Raw genomic sequence first — 19,599 nt, 5'->3', positions numbered from 1 at the left:
ATGGGAAATATTTTGTAATTATGCTCAGATGAAACAATAATAATTCAAATTAAAATGACTTTTTAAATTATTTTCCCCAACTTTAAAAATATACTACTGAAGTTTATAATTTGTTCTTCTTAATAGTTTAAATTTTCCTCTAACTTGTCTCTTTTGCTTCCAAAAAGTACAAAGTAACTTTTAAAACATTCAAAATATATTTATTAAGTAACCCATAATCAGGTTTCCACTTGTGTAAGTTAGGGATGTTAATCAGAGAAATATTGTCAGTATTTCAAGCTGTGTTCCTTTCTTTGTTTGATATGGTTACTTCTATGTAAAAACAAAAACAAAACAAAAAAACCCACAAAAGAAAGAAAAAAGAAAAAAAAAGCCTATGTAGTTTTTCTCCCCAGTGTAAATGATATTTATCAGTGATCTAGCAGATGTAATCTTTTTTAAAGTTATTGGTAATAAATATCCTGTTATTTGTAAAGGTTCTTGTCTCTGTGGATATGTTGCTTGCATTCTTACTGGTTTCAGTAAGATTCCATGGCACCTTGATTTAAAAAACTTACAGAAAGTGTTTGAAATATTTCTCACTTGCACTATAAACTGAATTGTGAAAATGCATTACACAGTGGGTTGTACTCAATGTTTGTCAAAGCAATTCTAACTACAAACACACACAGAGAGCTGAGGTCCCATTCCTCACTGAAAAGCCATAGTAATAACATCAAGAGGCAATCCAGAAACATTCACACATCATCATTTACTAGAGGCTTCTCTTTGGAAAATTGTCCTGCTATAAACTAGAATAATCCACATACAGATTTTGCAGATGATAATAATGAGGATTCTTTGCAGGTTCAGTATAAACCAGGGATGTCAAACTGGCAGCCCGCAGGCTGGATGCATCACACGCAGGCTATGCCCAGCCCAGTTCTAGAAAAGCAAAAAAAATGATGTGATATGTCATGTGATGCGATCGTTTGATACCTGTGGCATAAACCCAATGTAAGGAAGTCTACAAAAAATCTTTAACTTTCCTAAAATCCGAATATTACATCATTTTTGACTTGCAAAAGAGAAGAAAACTCCTTAATTAACATGGTGACTATGGGAGGAGACGCAGGATTACTTCACAGTGTGAGTGAGGAGCCCCCATCCCATAAATATGACCTTTTGCTCAGTTTTAATATCAATGCTGCTTAGACAAGCCAATCCATTATGTAGACATATAGCAAGGATGTATATATTGTGTTGGAAAACTGACTGGATTAGACATTTACATAAAAAAGACATAGAATTAAGAGGAAAAGAATATTCCTATAAGGGGGCCCAAACACATCTATATGGTAATCAGAACTGGGAAAAATTTATGTGTCACCCCTCTCCTCTGGATGAAATTCAGTGATCCAAGGAGACCAATACTGACAATAGAAATCTTAACCTTAATCCCCTGAATATGGTTGATTATCATAACCTTGGGAATCATGGAACATGGTGGCATTGACACATCAAGCCAATATAGCAGATAGTGAAGTGGTAAAAGGTTTACAAAACAATTCTTCCAAGAAGTGCTATGTGGAAATATGATGCAATACCTTTTCCATAGAAGATGCTACCAGCCTAGGACCTTTCTCCCTTGCAGTGCAGATGAACTACTGGGGAAAATTTTAGATGTTGCTGGATTATCGTTTCCAATAGCCACAGCCAGTATATGCACAATAGGAAGAGATGGTGGTGGCTGTAGCACAATAGCTAGAGCGGCAGCATGTTCCTTGCCTATGACTTATAGTCTCTGCCAGATTTCTTACATGATTCAGTGCTGCATTATTTCTATACATATATAAGCCTTTGCATATAAGCTTTCTGCAATATATATATATATGTGTGTGTGCGTGTGTGTGTGTGTTGTGTCACAACCCTTGGTATGCCCAAATATGGGAGGAAGTACACTGCTTCCTTTCTCTGTCTATCGGCTCATCACAAGAGACCATCACGACAGAAAGCCATTATTTTTACTGTTGCCCTTGTTACATTTGTGTTGCATTTGTGCTGATAGATAAATAAATAAATAGGCCAGGGAAATAGGTATACCTATTTCCCTGGCCTAGCTGATAAAGGAGGAGAGCCTGTGGCTTAGTGGCTAATATAACTGCCTGATATGTAATACAGCCCAGGTTCAATTCCCAGTAAGGGTATGGCTAGCTGATGAGAGCTAAATAGCTTGAAATAGATCTATACTAGTCTCCCTTTATTTATTTATCAGCACAAATGGAACACAAATGTAACAAAGGCAACAGTAAAAATAGTGGCTTTCTGTTGTGATGGTCTCTTGTGATGAGCTGATAGACAGAGAAAGGAAGCAGTGTACTTCCTCCCATATTTGGGCATACCAGGGGTTGTGACACAACACATACCTATTTCCCTGGCCTAGCTGATAAAGGAGGAGAGCCTGTGGCTTAGTGGCTAATATAACTGCCTAAAATGTAATACAGCCCAGGTTCGATTCCCAGTAACGGTATGGCTAGCTGATGAGAGCTAAATAGCTTGAAATAGATCTATACTAGTCTCCCTTTATTTATTTATCAGCACAAATGCAACACACACACACACACACACACACACACATGTTCTCACCCCCTCCTCTGTCCAGGAACGAAAGCCGAAACCAACGTAAATGAGAAGGTTTCTTTTAATCAGTCAAGACTCTCGTTGGCTGCAAGCCACATAAACAAAGAGATAAGCACTCTGGCAGCAAGTCCTAGAAAACTTGGCAGCAATGCAAACTCTGGCAGCAATCCAGCCTGCCAAGTTTGTTTCTTGTTAGTCCTTAACATTGACTTCTGCAGAAAGGCGTGGCACAAGCAGTCTCTTTTATAATCAGGAGAGGATCTTAATGAGCATCAGCTGAGCGTAATCACCTCGTGTAATTACGCCGTTGTTCTTGACGCTGAGTAGCCCTTCGACGGTGTGCATCCCGGAACAACTCACAGGTGTTTTCTGGATCACTCACTCTTGTCACCTCCCCACTGATCCAAGGCTCAGACGCCACCTGGTGGCCAACCAGTCTCTCCTCGCCCTGCTCCGAGTCGGAACCCTGTCCAGGGTCCTCCACCTCCTCCAGGCCGACTCAAAAGATCCCTCGCTGTCGGAGTCTGGCAGCAACTCCAATGGTTCCTGCCGGGCCACAACGTACATACGTACGTATATACATACACACACACACACACACACACACACACACACACTGTACATGCATACATACTTGTGCAATGTTTTGCTGTTGAACAAGCTAGTGTACTAGGAAACATTGCAACAGCTGGACAAAATACAACTATAGAGACAAGCAAAGATCGTTCATCCCCATTAAAAATATTTTCTTTTTACCAATGATCACAGCAATAGACCTTGAAAGTGTTAAGACTTCCTTTCAGTACTGAGTTGCAAAAATTTCCTGCTGAAAATTTATTTGGCTATTGTCAAAACTCCTAAAACTCCAGAATTTGTACCACTTTTATCTGAAAGACATTATACAAAAAAAGACATTCGACCAGTCATGTTGAGGTAATCTATGTAGCCTTCATGTTTAATGATAATCTAGGGGCCTTGGCCAGTTTAGCATAAATGCTAAAACTTACTGTGTCTGGTTTATTGCAATTTCATAGTCATTTTATGATGCTATGTTTGTGTGCACACACACACCGAGAGCCGTGAGCAGTTCCTTAAGTTGCTAACTCAAATGGTTGTAGTTCCAACGTGGATTGCCATCCTATAAAATAATATATAAAACATACTCAAATACATTCACATTATTAACTTTATGACATATACATTATATTACAAAAGTCAACAGTATTAAAGACAAAATGAGTACATTGTGCTACTGGTAAAGGATAGCAGAATCTTGGAACATTTATGTGTTTAGGGATTCTGGATACAAAAACACAAATATATCTTTATTCTCTTTATTATTATTATCTTTTGTAAATATATCTTTATTCAGACTTAGTATCAGTATGAACCGGGTCTTTTGTATTAATGTCCTATTGCATGGACAGTCTAGTTTATTATCTTCTTTTCCACAACAAGAAGAAATCAAGGAAAACCAGTTGATTCTGGAAGTGAGTCACTCTATAGAGAAAATAGCTGGTTTTTCCCCCCAGTACCAGTTTGTCTGACTGTGTAAAAAATGGCCCTAAAGCCAGAGTATTTGCACAGAGTATTAATTGCTTTTAATGGAGCAATGCCATAACTTAATCAGTGAAACATTCTCAGGGCTACATTCCAGTAATTAAAAAGGGATAACAGTGCCAAAGGAACTGGCTGGATAAGATCAAAGGTCCATGGAATTTAGCATTCCATTTTCTATCATCACCAACAAGAAGCCTATATATTTCATGAAAGCACTGGCCCATTTTATAGTCACTTCCAAGTGAATGCTCCACAAAAGCATCATGCTAATTAAGTAAGATCTCTGAGGTTGTTTATTCTTCTTTTAAAACCATCTAACTTACTAAGTTACACTACATTTTGTGGAAGCAAAGTAAATTACGCACTTTCATTGGCTTTACTTGAATTGTTTTAAAAGACAACTTGGAAATTGATCCAGAATATGGTAGCCTACAGTATATACATATTGTCTCTCCCAACTTAGAGAGCATAAAGGATGTACTACTGTAATTCTGTGGAGCCCACGTTCTCTTGTCACATACAATTTAAAGTGCTGGTAGTGACCTACAAAGCCTGTTAAAGTTAATTGCAAGTTATCCTGACCCAACCACAATCAGCCTGATCCACTAGATTATATAGATAAACTCTGTTTAGGTCCCACATTTCCAAAATGTGCCTTGGGTGAGCCAAGAAGATACTGCTATTCTGTTGTGGTGACAAAAGTTTTGAACTGCAAAGCACTCCCTCCCCACTCCCCACCCTTCTATATGCAGATCAACTTTCCAGTTGATCTTTGGGGAAATTATGAAAATTAAGTTATTCCATACAATATTTTCTTAAACCCTGAAACACTTTTTCATTACTGCTTCTTAGAGGTTTTATTATGAAATTGTCTTTTAGTAATATCATGGATGTCTATATTGTTTACTTTGTAGGCTATTAAAGGTCATCATCATGGTATGATATATGTTTAATAAATATTTATATTTTTTATTTTATATATTTGAATTTATCAGCAACCCAATGGACTCTGGGTACCATGTGAAATGAGAAAAGATATAAAAACATCAGAACATATGTGACAGCTTAGACTATAACAGCCTTATAGATAGGAAAAATCAAACAAAACAAAATAGGGACCCTAGACTAATAATGCAACATCAAGAATTATTGTTAATACTCAATAATAAAAATAACTAAAATTTCACGTTGTTATTTTATGTTACCAATTTTTCATTGCTTGACTCATAACTTGTTCCTTGCTGAGCTGTTTCTACTGACTGACAGCTGTCATACAAAATCCAAAACAATCCTTATACCACTATTTCTGAACTTTTGGCATCTCAAAAGATGTGCAGGCTTCAACTCCCAGAATTCACCAGACAGTCTGGCTAGGGAATTCTAGGACTTGAAGTACAACTATCTTAAAGCTGCCAAGGTTGAGAAATGTTACATACATTATTTGAATATTAAGAATTTCTTGATTATATGTGGCTACCTAGCACCAATAAAAAATGTTGTACATGGCATCTATATTGAGATCATACTTACATGCTTCCGAAAAGAAGCCTACTAGCAAGGAATCTGGCACTGAACGACCTAATTTATCTTATTCAAATGAAGATTAATTTCATTATAGAACTACAAGTAAGAATATATTAAATCAATTTTTCTTCAAAGATAGTAAAGCTCTTTGACCTAGCTCTCAAGATCATTTATTTTGGGTTCATTTTTTTTCAGTCTTAACCCCCAAACTATATATTTGGCTTCAGTGAACACAATGACATGAATTTATGTAGAGTTCATATACTCAACATATAGCCTAACAACTTCCTCCACAAGTTGTGAATGCTCCAACATTGGAAATTTTTAAGAATAAACTGGACAACTTTTGTCTGAGATGGTATAGGGTCTCCTATCAAAGCACAGGGTTGCACTAGAAGACCTCCAAGGTCCCTTCCACCTCTGTTGTTCTGTTCTGTCGAAAGGAGCCAGAAGCTATTTTGGTACAGAAGTCAAAAGATATTAACATTTCTTATAGACTGAAGTAACAAAACTAGTTTTTATTTAACCTAGTGAAATCACAAAGCAGAATAAAAATAATACCAACAGTAGAATAATACTATAGTTTCACAGTTTGCCCTTAAGCAAAACATAAGGTATACCCCATTAAATTACAAACTCTGGCTCAATTGATACGTGGGATCCTATAACACGCTAGTTCAGGCGTGTCAGACTCGAGGCCTGCAGGCCGAATGTGATGTGGTTAGATCTGGCCCATGGCACTGCCCTGGAAACAGCGAAGGACCGGCTCCCAGTGCCTTGGTCCCAGACCAGGCTAGCTGGACGCTGATCTACAACTTGGTGGTGGCCATCCTTAGAGCTTTAGATCCGCTGGACCACTCTGGAGCCAGCAAGGAGCTGCCTCCACCCTGCCCACTGGGGTTGCACTGGAGACAATGGATCCCCCAGCTCTGTCCAGGCAACCACAGGTGCCCCCAACGTGAGCGATGTTGAGCTGGTCATGCCCCCCAAACTTCCACCACCACCACCAGTTGGCTGTAACCACCCAGCTATGCCCACTCAGTCCCCTGAGGTAAACCACAACCCTGATGTGGTCCTCAATGCAATCGACTTTGATATCCCTGTTCTAGTCTGCCAATTTGTAGTTTGTGCAAACCAAGGCAGTCTCAAAAGGGAAATAATGTTAACAGTGATTTTTAGCTTACCATACCATGGAATCCTAGCCAGACATGTTATCCTTAACAAAGTAGTGGTAAAGCACCATGGCTCATCACATTTTGTGGACCAAGACTTAGACTAATTTTATTGTCAGTTTAAATATACACTAATCAGCATACATTAAAATGTTTGTTTCATACAACTCTCAAGGAGTCACCACCCCTTCAATATACACAACATAAACATAAAAAGAAAGGAGGGAGAGAGGAGAAGAAAGAAAGAAGGGAAGGAAAATAGGAAGGGAAGAAAGAAAGAAAGAAAGAAAGAAAGAAAGAAAGAAAGAAAGAAAGAAAATTACCCACATATATTAAAGATAAAGACAGCCTTAAAGATAACGACTGAAGTCCTTAAAAAGGCCGTCTTTCGGACAAAAGGAAAATATCAATTTAGGGAGGCCTTTTTATGCCAGGGAAAAGCCCTTGAACGCAACAAACCTCACTTGGGCACCGCACAGCAATAGCCAAAGCTATTCCACAAGGCGGCGAACGATCCTCGCCGCTTTAAAAAAGTGCGCACAGCTGCGGAGTAAAGCTCGGGCGGGCCTCCAGACGGATAAAAGCGCCGCCCACGAGTACGAAGGACGCCGAGAAGGAGGAGTTATTCCGTTGTAGTCCCGTGTTCCTATTCGCGTTTCTGGGACTCCCACTCTTCTTTTCCCTTCATTTATTTTTTTTGCAGCAATTGGCGCTGCGGGGCTACTGGGTTCGCACGCTTAAACCGCGTCGATCCCCCCCCCCCCCAAGTTCGTGGGTGAGTGAGGCTGCCCTTTCTCTCGCCAGCGCAGGTTGACCAGCAAAGGCCTTGTGAAGTTAAAAAAAAAAGGAGGGGGGGGAAAATGGCGCTGAAACGCCCGGCCGGTGCGGGGATTCCTTGCAGGCCGCGGAAACCGAGCGTGGCGTGAGTTTCTTCGGTGTCTCACTCCACCTTTGCGGCGGCCGCTATTTTTCGAAGGGCGTTCTTAGCTGTGCAAAGGGCTTTGTTCCCCCACCCACGTAGTTACTATATCTGCCGGGCCTCTGCACCATGCTTTCCTTGCGTGTTCATTAACTCGTGGTTTCGTTTCGTGTTTTTTTTTTTAAAGATGTGGAGTCATTTCGTTCTTCTGGGCTATAAAGCAGTTGAAATCCTCGCTCCCTGCAACAGAGTAGGGCTTGCGAGCTTTTGTCGGAATTTCAGAACCATGAAGATAGAATCTTCCGAATTTCAGTCCCTGTTCACGCCAGGACTGAAAGGCATTGCAGGTACAGGTGGCTTGGGAGGTGGCTTGGGAGCTAAGCTGGGACGGACAACCTGTAGTATAACCTCCAGCTGTTTGCTTGAACATCTACTCCGAGTATCCCTTACCATTATTGGATATATGTCTAGTTTAATGAAAAGAAGGACTAGGGCTGACATGATAGCAGTGTTCCAATATCTTGGGTTGCCAGAAAGAAGAGGGAATCCAGTTATTCCCCAAAGCACCTGAAGGCAGGAAAAGAAGCAATGGGTAGAAAATGATCAAGGACAGAAGCAACCTGGAGCTAAGGGGAAATTTCCTGATAGAACAATTAATCCCTGGAAAAACTTGCCTCCAGAAGTTGTATAGTTGCTTCAACCCTGGAAATTTTTAAGAAGAGATTGGAAAACCATTTGTCTGAAATGGGACAGGGTTTCCTGCATGAGCAAGGAAAACCTCCAAGCAGAGGTAAAATTCAGTAGGTTCTAACAGGTTCTGGAGAACCAATAGTTGAAATTTTGAGTAGTTTGAAGAACCGGCAAATACCATCTCTGGCTGCCCCCAGAGTGGGGTGTGAATGGAGATTTTGCAATATCCTTCCCTCAGGATTGGGGAGGGAATGGAGATTTTGCAGTATCCTTCCCCTGCCACGCCTACCAAGCCACGCCCACAGAACCTGTAGTAAAAAAGGTTTCACCACTGCTTCCAAGGTCTCTTCCAACTCTGTAATTATTATTAGATTAGTATATTTCTTCCTGGTGATGTAGTTCTGCAATACCTGGGGAAAGGCTGGTGTCTCAGCCCTGTTCAGTACTAGAATTCCTGATAAATTGTGAAAACAATAATGAACAAGAACTTGTGATTTAATACTATTAGTGTTCTCTTTCTCTATGTACGGTAATTATTTTATTCTAGTAGTAACTTCAGCAATAAAATACCTCATGCTGGTGCATAACAAGATACCAACGTAAGCTAGTAGGTTACTCTCTCTTCAGTTGGAATTATAACTAATATAACAGCCATATTTCTTTTGACAACTGTGCAAAAGGCTCTAAAGTAATGTTTTTCATCCTCTGCATGTGGATGCTCACTGGAGAATTCTGGGAGTTGAAGTCCACATGTCTTAAAGAATGCAGAGGTTGAGAAACACTGGTCTACAATAGTATCTGAATGTCTTTCTCACACATTTTAAAGAGTTTTTCAAAAAGTAGTTCTCTATGGACCACCAAGACATACACCTTTCTCAAACTATCAAAACAGATTGAGATTTTTAAGAAACCTAAGTGTCACTGCAGGACTGCAAACCACTCCTGACTTTTCAGTTGCATTATTCATTATTTGATCCTTTTAATTCATCATATCTGAAAGATGGGTATATCAAACATTTGGTCATTGTTTCCAATGCAGTGTCATGCTACTTCTGGATGTTAATTGAACTACATTTATTTGATTTCCGTTAAACAGAGATTTTTCCAGACTTTTGCTGAGGTAAATTTGAAGAAATATTTTAAAATGCTTAATCCACACATATAATTTACATGAAGTGTTTCATTTTACAACATGGTTTGGATTCTTTGGCTGTTTGTGTGATTTGTTAGGATGTGCCTGCCTGATTAATATCAGATATACCAAGTACATGTTTATATCAATGTAAGAAATATGGGATACCACCCTTTTATGCTTTAATGATACAAGTGAAAATATGACCCCTTCTGCAATATTTGGTCTTAATCCTGATCAAGGCTACTCTGCATATGGTATAATGCACATGACTTTTTGAAAAGAATAAAAACTCTTCAATGCTATTCAATGGTTTTTTGTTTGTTTAACTTACAGCACAGAAATAAGGTATTTTTATAAAGCTAAACTATAATTTAAATTTTCTCCATCTATGAGCAAATGTCTTGTTCAGGATGGCGCACATCTGCATGAGTGCATGCGCACACAGGCCCAAATAGTATATAAATATTTTGTAACTGAGCCAGTGAGGCCCCATTCTATTAAATTTACAAAATTATATTGTGAATTAAAAGTTATTATTTATCTTGGACAAATCTAGCATGAGGAATTCCACACAAATCAAAAGTCATCATGCTATAATTTCCCTTACTTGGCTTTCTTCATGTACCATTTTTACTACTAGTATTAGTGGGACTGTCCATTTTGTCTTCTCCAGAATCTTTTTTTTTATTTACAAATTTTTCTCATTTCTACTTACAGAAATATTTGATAAAGAAAATTATGAACTAAGAATAGCAGGAGGTGCTGTAAGGGATTTACTCAGTGGAATAAAACCACAAGATGTCGATTTTGCCACTACTGCAACTCCTAGTCAGATGAAAGAAATGTTCCAGGTCATGGGCATCCGTATGATCAACAACAGAGGAGAAAAACATGGAACCATCACTGCTAGGGTAAAAGGATTTTGCAAACTTTCAAAACGCAAAATAAAGTATTTTGGTAGAAGAGGAGTTTCTATAGATTTATTTCCTAAGGTTATAAAAAATAAAGTCTAATTGTCCTTATGTTGACCTTGAAAGCTAGCAAATATATCTTTAGGTGTGTTTGTGTTATTAGTAAATAGAAAAATATAGATGTTGTTGCAATGAGGCAACCTTTTTGCCTTCTTGTAAGCCAGCAAATGTTGGTGAATATTAGAAGAGAAAAAGAGAGATGTGGGCTGTATACAGAACATGACAATATTATCAGACTCTCTGATGATGTTTGCCATGAAAGATAGCTCTACTATCACATGTGTTGGAACTGCCAACTTCCCAATGACTGGTCATTATACTTTTTCACCACGATATCTGGGAATTGCAGAAAATGCCATTTTGGGGAAGGAAGGCCTAGAGCACTATGCTCAAACTACAGGAACTTGAGGCACGTGGGGTAAGATGAAATGGCCTCTGGGTTCAGTTGTGGCTGAGTCATTGACTCCAGTCCTACAAATTAGAAGCTGATTTAACCTGAAACAGAGAATAATCAAAGCATGCAATACATGTTTTTTGGCATATTATGGCATTTATAACTATTTTTAAAAGTTATAATTTTGATAAATACTTGTCACTAATTTTCCAAGAATAACAATGTACTTGAGTGAAAAAAAGATGAAGACAATTAGCTTGAATGTTGAGTGAGAAGATATTCCAGATAGGGCATTGGGGCAAGTGGAGACAGACTTGAAGGGTGATTGTATAAAGGGAAATTCTGTAAAAAAGAGAGTTGATTGATTGATTGTTTGTTTGTTTGCTTGCTTGTTTGTTTATAAATTTTATATGGCCACCCAACTGACTCAAGGTAACTCCAAGCAGCTTACAGAAATAAAACTCCCAATACAAAACCCAATTAAATGCCCACTTTCAATTATAAGCTGTAAAAGAAAAGGGGCCAAAACTGGGAAATGAATGTTTTCATGCAGGAAACAAATTGATGGATGGATTTTTACCCACAAAATTGCATTCTATCCATCTAAAAAGAGGTTTTAAAAGAGTTTCTGTTACCCAAATGAGGTGCGCTCTTTTTTTGGGCTACAGCTCCATGAAGAGAACTTTGAAATTACCACACTGAGAATTGATTTGCATACTGATGGGAGACATGCAGAAGTAGAATTCACAACTGACTGGGAAAAAGATGCAGCAAGAAGAGATCTCACCATCAATTCTATGTTCCTAGGTAAGCTATTTTTCCATTTAAAAGATGGCATAGTGGTCCTATAAATAGGGGACTGTTCTCTCACCTGAATGTTCTATATCAAATGTAACTGTAGTGGTTCTACGTTAAGTAGGAATTGTAGGTAGGAATTGAAAGCTAACTGAAAAATTATCTCATGTGGTGTCTGTATGTAAGTTCCTGGAACAAAAAACTTTGGTTGGGAAAAAGTAAAAGTGCCTTTTTAAATGTTCTAAGTAATTTTTGTTAAAATATGCTTCCCTTGTTTGATAGGTTTGGATGGCACTCTTTATGATTACTTCAATGGTTACAATGACTTAAAGAACAAGAAGATCAGATTTGTAGGAGAAGCCAACCAGAGAATAAAAGAAGATTTTTTACGAATTCTACGCTATTTCCGGTAAATAGTTTTATATTTCTACATGATAAGGGCATTGGCCAGTTTGCAGAGAACTAAAGGCTCTTTTGTTTATTCCTTAATTACACTTCACTTGGAGATCACTTAAAGAGCTTTGACTTCCTGGTTTGTGTATCGTACCTGGTTTGTGTATCATACTTAGTGTTAGTGACATTTGGACATCAAATCTCTTCTCTTTTCCACTTTGGTGTTCAGTTTGCATGAATATATTTCTACCATATTTAAAAAAAACAATTTTATTCCAAGTCCTTATAGTGACCATATAGAGTTAATGTAGAGTGAATGTTGCTTGAGTATGAACACTTCAGCATATACTGGTACGTTGTTCTGCCATCCTACCCAGTTCCAAAATGCTTGAAGTTGTGAATAGTGGGTTTGATAATATGATGCCTATTGAATGTCTATTAATAATTGTTTAATCTTTAATTCATTTAATTTTCATTAAATAAATTCCATCAAATGAAAATTATCAGTTTGAAATTCTTTTCCTTAGATTTTACGGAAGGATAACTGAAAGGCCTGATGACCATGATGCCCAAACTTTGGAAGCCATCAAAGAAAATGCCAAAGGTTTGGCTGGAATATCTGGCGAAAGGATTTGGACGGAATTGAAAAAAATTCTTGTTGAAAAATACGCAAATCAACTCATTCATCTGATGTATGAACTTACAGTAACTGATTATATAGGTAAAAGATTTAATAGATGTTAATTCCTATACAGATGTGTATATTGAATGTAGAGAATATCCCAAAGGTGCTTTTTCCTGGACTTTCTTGGTTTTTTTCTTTGAAAATGTTTTGCTTCTCATCCAAGAAACTTCTTCAATTCTAACTGACTGGTGGGGATTTTATTTGAGACAACCATTACCTGGATGATTGAGAATCTCCATAGAGAGGTAGAGAATAATATTATCTGAGTGAATTATCCTTTAGTAACCAGTTACATCTTTTATTTTTCAATAACGGAGGCATAGTAATTGTCCTTCAAAGATCTTTGGAATTCCTCAGTAAACCTGGCTTGAGAATTTTAGAAACTGAAATCTCAAAATCTGCACAGCTGCCAAATTTGGGAAGGGCGTATTAACTACTGAAATGAATTTAATCCCCGCATTACTTTAGACAGTGTGGACATGCTATTTGGGGAATTCTGGAAGGCTATTTGGGGAATTCTGGAAGGCTGTCAAGGTTGAAAAATTAAAACATTAGGACACTACAGTTGCCTACTAGCCCTAAAAAGCCTGTAAATATGTAGCTCTGCTTTACATTGGTTGTATAGTGGCAGGGCACTAGAGTTTTGATTTTGCCATTACTTGTAATGATACTGTTAGCCATTCTGCTTGTCCAGCAATTCCACATACTGCTTTGTTAGTAATCTTAGTTGATTGCTTGTCGCTTTTTAATAGTTATCTTATTCTCAAAACCCTTCTTTATATGTATCCCCTCAGGATTACCTGTTAATGGGAACTTACAGGAGTTTGACAGAGTCTGTAAAAATGTTCAGAATCTCTTTCCCAAACCAATGACCATTTTAACGTCATTGTTAAAGGTTCCGTGTGATCTTTCAAAACTGGATTTAAGACTGAAACTATCAAAAGATGAAAAAAACCTTGGGCTATTTCTGTTGAAGCACAGGAGAGACTTGACCAAAGCTTCCGATACTTCAATGCCTCTTAAACCATACCAGGATTTCATTTTAGATGTAAGTACAGTAAATCTCTTCTGGATAATTCTCAATTTTTATTCAGATTTTTATTTGATCTGTTGGAAGTCATCTTTGTTCTCATTAGTTAATCTCAGATACATAAATCAGGAGTTAGGAAGAAGACTTTGAGAGCATGAATGTTGACTCTTTAAATACATACTGGCTATCAGGGTTTGGACAGATGCCCGAATTAAACCATGAGTCTCGAGCCAAGCTTCAAAAGAAATCCAGTTATTCATTAGGAGGAACATGTCTGCACGTACCCAAGTGAAGCCAACTCTGACCCCATGTCAGAGGCTGGAGTACTGCAATGTGCTCTACATGGGGCTGCCCTTGAGGAGTATTCGGCGACTTCAGCTAGTCCAGAATGCAGCCGCGCGAGCGATTGTGGGTGCACCTCGCTTCACCCACGTAACACCTATCCTCCGCGAGCTGCGCTGGCTACCTGTCAATCTCCGGATACGCTTCAAGGTGCTACTTGCCACCTATAAAGCCCTTCATGGTAGTGGATCTGGGTACTTGAGAGACCGCCTACTGCCGATCACCTCCACACGACCCATTAGATCTCATCGTTTAGGCCTCCCTCCGAGTTTCCATCTGCTGGCCAATGCCGACTGGCCACCACGCGGAGGAGAGCCTTCTCGGTGGTAGCCCCGACCCAATGGAACGATCTCCCCGTGGAGCTTCGTACCCTCACCACCCTCCAGACCTTCCGCACAGCCCTTAGAACCTGGCTATCCCGTCAGGCCTGGGGCTAAAGATTGTAACCCGCCCGAATGGTATGAATGTTGCGTTTTAATCATGTACTGTCTTATATGTAAAAGTCTGTCCCCCCCCTTCCTTTTGATTGTGAGCCGCCCTGAGCCCCCCCAGGGAAAAGGGCGGCATACAAATAAATAAACTATAAACTATAAACTATGTAATTTTTGACCCAATTATGATCCTGTTTCTCCCCCTTCCCCCCTCATAAGTCAAATTCTCCAACGGAACACTTTCACAGGCTGTAGAGATCATGCCCCTCCAGCTGCTGCGGGTAACCTGGGACACAGCCTTGAGAAGATATGCGTGGAATGTGCTTCTGTTTGGATGACATGCTGCGTCGTCAGTTCCCCATCCCCCATGCCTATGGCAACTTGAGAGCAGGCCAGGGATGCTTTGCAAGTTGACATTCAGGTTCCCCTTTATACATAGCCACAAACAAATCATTTAATGCATAAGCACCAAAACAAATAGAAAATTCTGTACTTATTGTTTTTAAAAATGGTGCCAAGTAAATCTTGTACTTGAAGATTGAGTTTTGATCTGGTTTTGAATTGTTTTGTGTATAAAAATAGTAGCCTAACCATGAATGCTTTGTGCTCAGATTTCTCATTTTCTTGTATTTGTGAAGGCAAGGGAGTCTTCCGCAACATCCAGAATCCATGAACTTCTGAAGTACCAAGGAGAAGAACAACTTCTGAAAGAAATGCAAGAGTGGTCTGTACCCTCTTTTCCTGTAACTGGTCATGACTTAAGACAAATGGGAATCTCATCAGGAAAAGACATTGGGCCCCTCCTGCAACAGTTACGAGAACAGTGGAAAAAAAGTGATTACCAAATGAATAAAGAAGAACTATTAAGCTACGTAAAGAGGGCGTGAAAGCAAATGGTGATGAAACTGAACATTTTTGTATAAAGTTCCACATATTTTATTGGTACATTTCATTTCTGCATGTTAGGATTATTTGTATTTCAGTTCTAAAACATAAAATTTGTTTTTGTGTCCATCTGGTAATACACAAATAACTTTCATGTGTTTTTACTCAAATATTAAATAACCCTAAATGTACACTTCAAGTTGAAGTGGCTCACAGACAAACTTGTATGTAGATTCACTGACTATCTTGGTTGTTCCAAAATATTATTTGGATTGAGTTAATTTTAAAAAGCAAAGGAAATTGATTTAAGTAAATTAACATTGCAGTTGTATTCATGTTTATCCAAAAATGATTTCTATCCATTCATTGGGGCTTACCCTTAGCAACCATGTATTATCTTGAACCTCCGAGTCAGATTTTAAGCCAGATCGGATACTATCAAACATTACCATTTCACTGAAACTCATATTACATTATGGACGACAACCTCAAGTTTTAAATATTGAAAAAAAAAAACTTGTTATTCCAAACAAGCTTTTAAGTAAAAGAATAGTATTTCTAATATTTAAATTGAGTTGGGCACTTTTCATTCATTTTATTTTCCATTGGTCTGAAAAGATTCTGAGAAACAATAAAGCGCGCTTCGTTTTTAACCTTACAACATGTTACAGACGCCTTTAATGGTTTATAACAGATCTATATGTCTTAACCTATATGTTGCAAAGTGAGTTACATAAACTCATGGGATTAGTTCTGGCCACTGTATTAGGATTGCAGTGACAATTTTCTTACTGGGTTGATTAATTGGATAATGACAGAAGTTTCTATCCACTAGGTGCACCAATAGGAGCCGATTTTATATTACGACAATATAATACAGAAGACTTTTTGCCAAGTGGATGCTGAAAGATCTCTGGGTGATAATTCGTTCCAAATTCTAATTTCACATTCCTCTGAGGGAGATGGGCATTTTAGAAATAGGAAATATAAATAAATATGACTATTTCTTCAGTTTGGACCTCACAAGGGCTAATTTCTAATAATGGAAAAATTAATATTTAATTTGATCATAATGCTGTCAGGACCTCCTCTGTAAGTTAATATGTGTTGGGTTTATCCTATGTACTGTATTTTGTATTTTCTCTATCTTTGCTTCTAGGAATTATGCCTTCCCTTAATTCTAAGTAAGTCCATGAAGGATATTGATTAAGGAAATATGAGCATTGGAGGGACAGCTCTAACCCTAATGAATGCTTTATTCAACTTAAAGTCATTTGTCTAGTGACCAAATTTATAGTGGCACTTAAAATGTGATATACAACTTGATCTTTACACTTAATGACTGCCATAGCATTCTCACAGTCACCTGGTCAGAATTTGGGTACATGGTAACTGGCATGTATTTACCATAGTGGCAACTTCATCCTGGGTTCACACAATCACCATTTGCGACCTTCTGAACCCGATTCACTTAACTGCAATTATTCACTTAATCATGGCAAAAAAGGGTAGTAAATTGGGCACGACTCACTTAACCACTGCTTTGCTTAGCAGTGGAAATTCTTGTCTTACTTGTAAAGTCATAAGTTGAGGACTACTAGTTGTAGTTCCATAATACTTTTCTGCATCCATTAACCAGGAAAGCTAGAGACTTGTTTGCTTTACTTTGCTTTTCTTCTGGAATTCACTTTAGGTTGCATATGTTTATAGGCATGCTTAGAAAATCTGTTACCATTATGCTATTGTAATTGTAGGAATTGGTCGATATGACATTTATCCTGCAAAAAGTTTCAGTGTATGTTACTCTATTATGGAAAAGCTTGAATTTGATCTTACTCAATTCTGGAATCAAAACACATAGACGTGGGCATTTTGTATAAGAATCACAACCTGAGAAAGCCACGGTTATGGTTGGATTGCAGGATGATTGTTACAAGTCTACAGTATATATGGTCAGAGACCCCATTTACTCACAGACACCACAAACTAATACAAAGCAGAGAGAACACATAGGCCAAATGTTCCTAAATTTTGCTGTAAAGACTTTTGTGCTGATACGCTGTGTTTAGTTTTCAACAACATGGCACTCCATTATGGCCAAACATCTCCACTTTAGTCTCATCTGTCCAAAGAGCAGTGTTCCAGACATCTTGTGATTGGTGCAAATGCAACTTTGCAAACCTAAGCTGTGTTGCCATGTTTTTTTTCGTTTGTTTGGCAACACTTCCAAACAACCATGCTTGCTCAATCTTTTTCTAACTTTACTGTCATGAGAGCTTAACATTAACATGTTTTAGAGCAGGGGTGTCATACTGATCAGATGCATCAGTGTAGGCCATGCCTTTGCAAAGGCCAAGAATGTTATGCTATGTCACGTGACGCAATCGAGTTTTGACACCTGTGGTATAGAGCCTCAGATGTAACTTGGGATTTTTTGCAAATTCTGAGCATTGCACGGTTTGATCTAGGGATGTGTTTGCTGGGATGTCCACTCTTGGGAAGATTGGCAACTGTCTTGCATGTTTTCCACTTGTGAATAATTTTCCTCACTCTCCAAATGGTGGACTTTACATTGTTGGCATTATAACCCTTCCCAGATTGATGGCAGCAACAATTGCTTCTCTTAAGATCATTGCTAATGTCTTTACTCTTTGGTATTGTAGTAGCACCCACCTCAATGCTGGAGACCAATAAACCTTAAAACATCAGCTTTCATAGAGGTAGTCATGCTTTCTGATGATCAATTGACCACAGGCACTCAATTAGTAGCACCTGGCTGCTACTTAGCCTCTTCATATCTATGGAAGCAGTTAGGATGTACTTAGTTTTTTTCACACGAATTCTCCATTTTTACCTTATTTTTTTGTAAAATAAATGATGCATTGTGTAATATGTTAAGTGTTGCTATTTACCTACTTTTTAAAGAACTGCTAAGGAGCAGACGGTTTTATGATTTTGCGTGTACAGTATTCAGCCATAGAACTGAAGCAAGATTCAGTTTTGAAACAAGCAATAAAAACCCATGACCTGTGATGAAGCTGACAAAGCGAAACGACGAATTTCTGAAAATAAATAAAAAAGGTAAAGCAAGGTGAGGTATAAAAACATATAAGTAGAAATAGTTGGAGGAAAACTAGTAACTGATTGATATTAATTGAATTTAGATTCGATCTAAATAAAATTTCGTCATGGTGCAGCTCTTTAAAAAGCTGTGGCTTCACACACAATAAAAAATGTGATTTTCTCAGCCCTTGAAATTTTATTCTGTATTTTATTTTTTCATTTAATTGTATCGCGGTTGGCGTAGTGGGTAAAGTGCAGTACTGCAGGCTACTTCTGCTGCCTGCTGCTTGCAATTTGGTAGTTGAAATCCCACCAGACTCAAGGTTGACTCAGCCTTCCATCCTTCCAAAATGGGTAGAATGAGGACCCAGATTGTTGGGGGCAATATGCTGACTCTGTAAAACCGTTTAGAGAGGGCTGTAAAAGCACTATGAAGTGGTATATAAGTTAAATACTATTACCTCTGCTATCCTGCCTTTTATTATTTTTACAAATACCTCAAGGCAGTGAGCATATGTAATGCACCTTCCTCCTCCTGTTTCCCTACAACAATCACTTTGTGAGATGAATTGGGCTAAAAAAGATTGGCCCGAGTCATCCAGTTGACTTTCATGGCTAAAGCAGCATCAGAAAGAACTTAAGTCTCCGCTTTGCAGCCTGATGCCTTAACCATTAGATCTAACTGAAAAAAATAGCAATGTACAAAGTTATGAATTTACTTGAGTCAAAAGGAAAATGCAAGTTTAATTCAGACATATTCAGTAGTGCTATTAAGGTATTAGTTTGAAAATCACAACTAGAATTACCAAATGTCTGATTTAGAAAATTAATAGGAATAATGTAAAAGTACTTTGTTGAAATCGCAGCAGCTTTCGTTTAATTCATTGACCATACTGTGTTTCCCCAAAAATAAGACAGGGTCTTATTGCTTTTGATCCCCAAAATAATGCTTGGCCTTATTTTCAGGGAGATCTTATTATTTTTGAGGTGC

At 38.2% G+C, this 19,599-nt stretch overlaps 1 protein-coding gene and 1 long non-coding RNA gene across 3 annotated transcripts; one reads left to right on the top strand and one right to left on the bottom strand.

Moving 5' to 3' along the window:
* Nucleotides 1-694: 694 nt before the first annotated feature.
* Nucleotides 695-7,496, bottom strand: LOC116504905. The gene is made up of 3 exons (XR_004254864.1): nt 7,335-7,496; nt 3,627-3,757; nt 695-924 (listed from the first exon to the last, which is right to left on the bottom strand). It is a non-coding gene; the product is annotated as an uncharacterized LOC116504905 (long non-coding RNA).
* A 9-nt stretch (nt 7,497-7,505) lies between these two features.
* Nucleotides 7,506-16,109, top strand: TRNT1 (tRNA nucleotidyl transferase 1). 2 transcript variants are annotated; one of them, XM_032212140.1, is made up of 8 exons: nt 7,506-7,650; nt 7,982-8,141; nt 10,337-10,530; nt 11,653-11,791; nt 12,062-12,188; nt 12,700-12,893; nt 13,652-13,905; nt 15,299-16,109. In XM_032212140.1, exons 2-8 carry the CDS (start codon nt 7,982-7,984, stop codon nt 15,545-15,547), a joined length of 1,317 nt encoding a protein of 438 aa, XP_032068031.1. In that variant the 5' UTR covers nt 7,506-7,650; the 3' UTR covers nt 15,548-16,109. The 2 variants fall into 2 exon arrangements, with proteins under 2 accessions (XP_032068031.1, XP_032068032.1); XM_032212141.1 differs by lacking the exons at nt 7,506-7,650; nt 7,982-8,141 and adding an exon at nt 8,500-8,584.
* The last annotated feature ends 3,490 nt before the right edge of the window (nt 16,110-19,599 follow it).

This window comes from Thamnophis elegans, chromosome 2 (genome assembly GCF_009769535.1).
Source record: "Thamnophis elegans isolate rThaEle1 chromosome 2, rThaEle1.pri, whole genome shotgun sequence".
NCBI lineage: Eukaryota > Metazoa > Chordata > Lepidosauria > Squamata > Colubridae > Thamnophis > Thamnophis elegans.
This window is presented reverse-complemented; position numbering and strand designations above follow the sequence as displayed.

What these genes read in the sequence shown, in the direction of transcription:
- TRNT1 (XM_032212140.1), top strand. Translation starts at nt 7,982, where the DNA reads ATGTGGAGTCATTTCGTTCTTCTGGGCTATAAAGCAGTTGAAATCCTC. An exon ending in CGAATTCTACGCTATTTCCG is followed by an intron (nt 12,189 to 12,699) that starts GTAAATAGTTTT and finishes TCTTTTCCTTAG; the next exon opens with ATTTTACGGAAGGATAACTG. An exon ending in TACAGTAACTGATTATATAG is followed by an intron (nt 12,894 to 13,651) that starts GTAAAAGATTTA and finishes GTATCCCCTCAG; the next exon opens with GATTACCTGTTAATGGGAAC.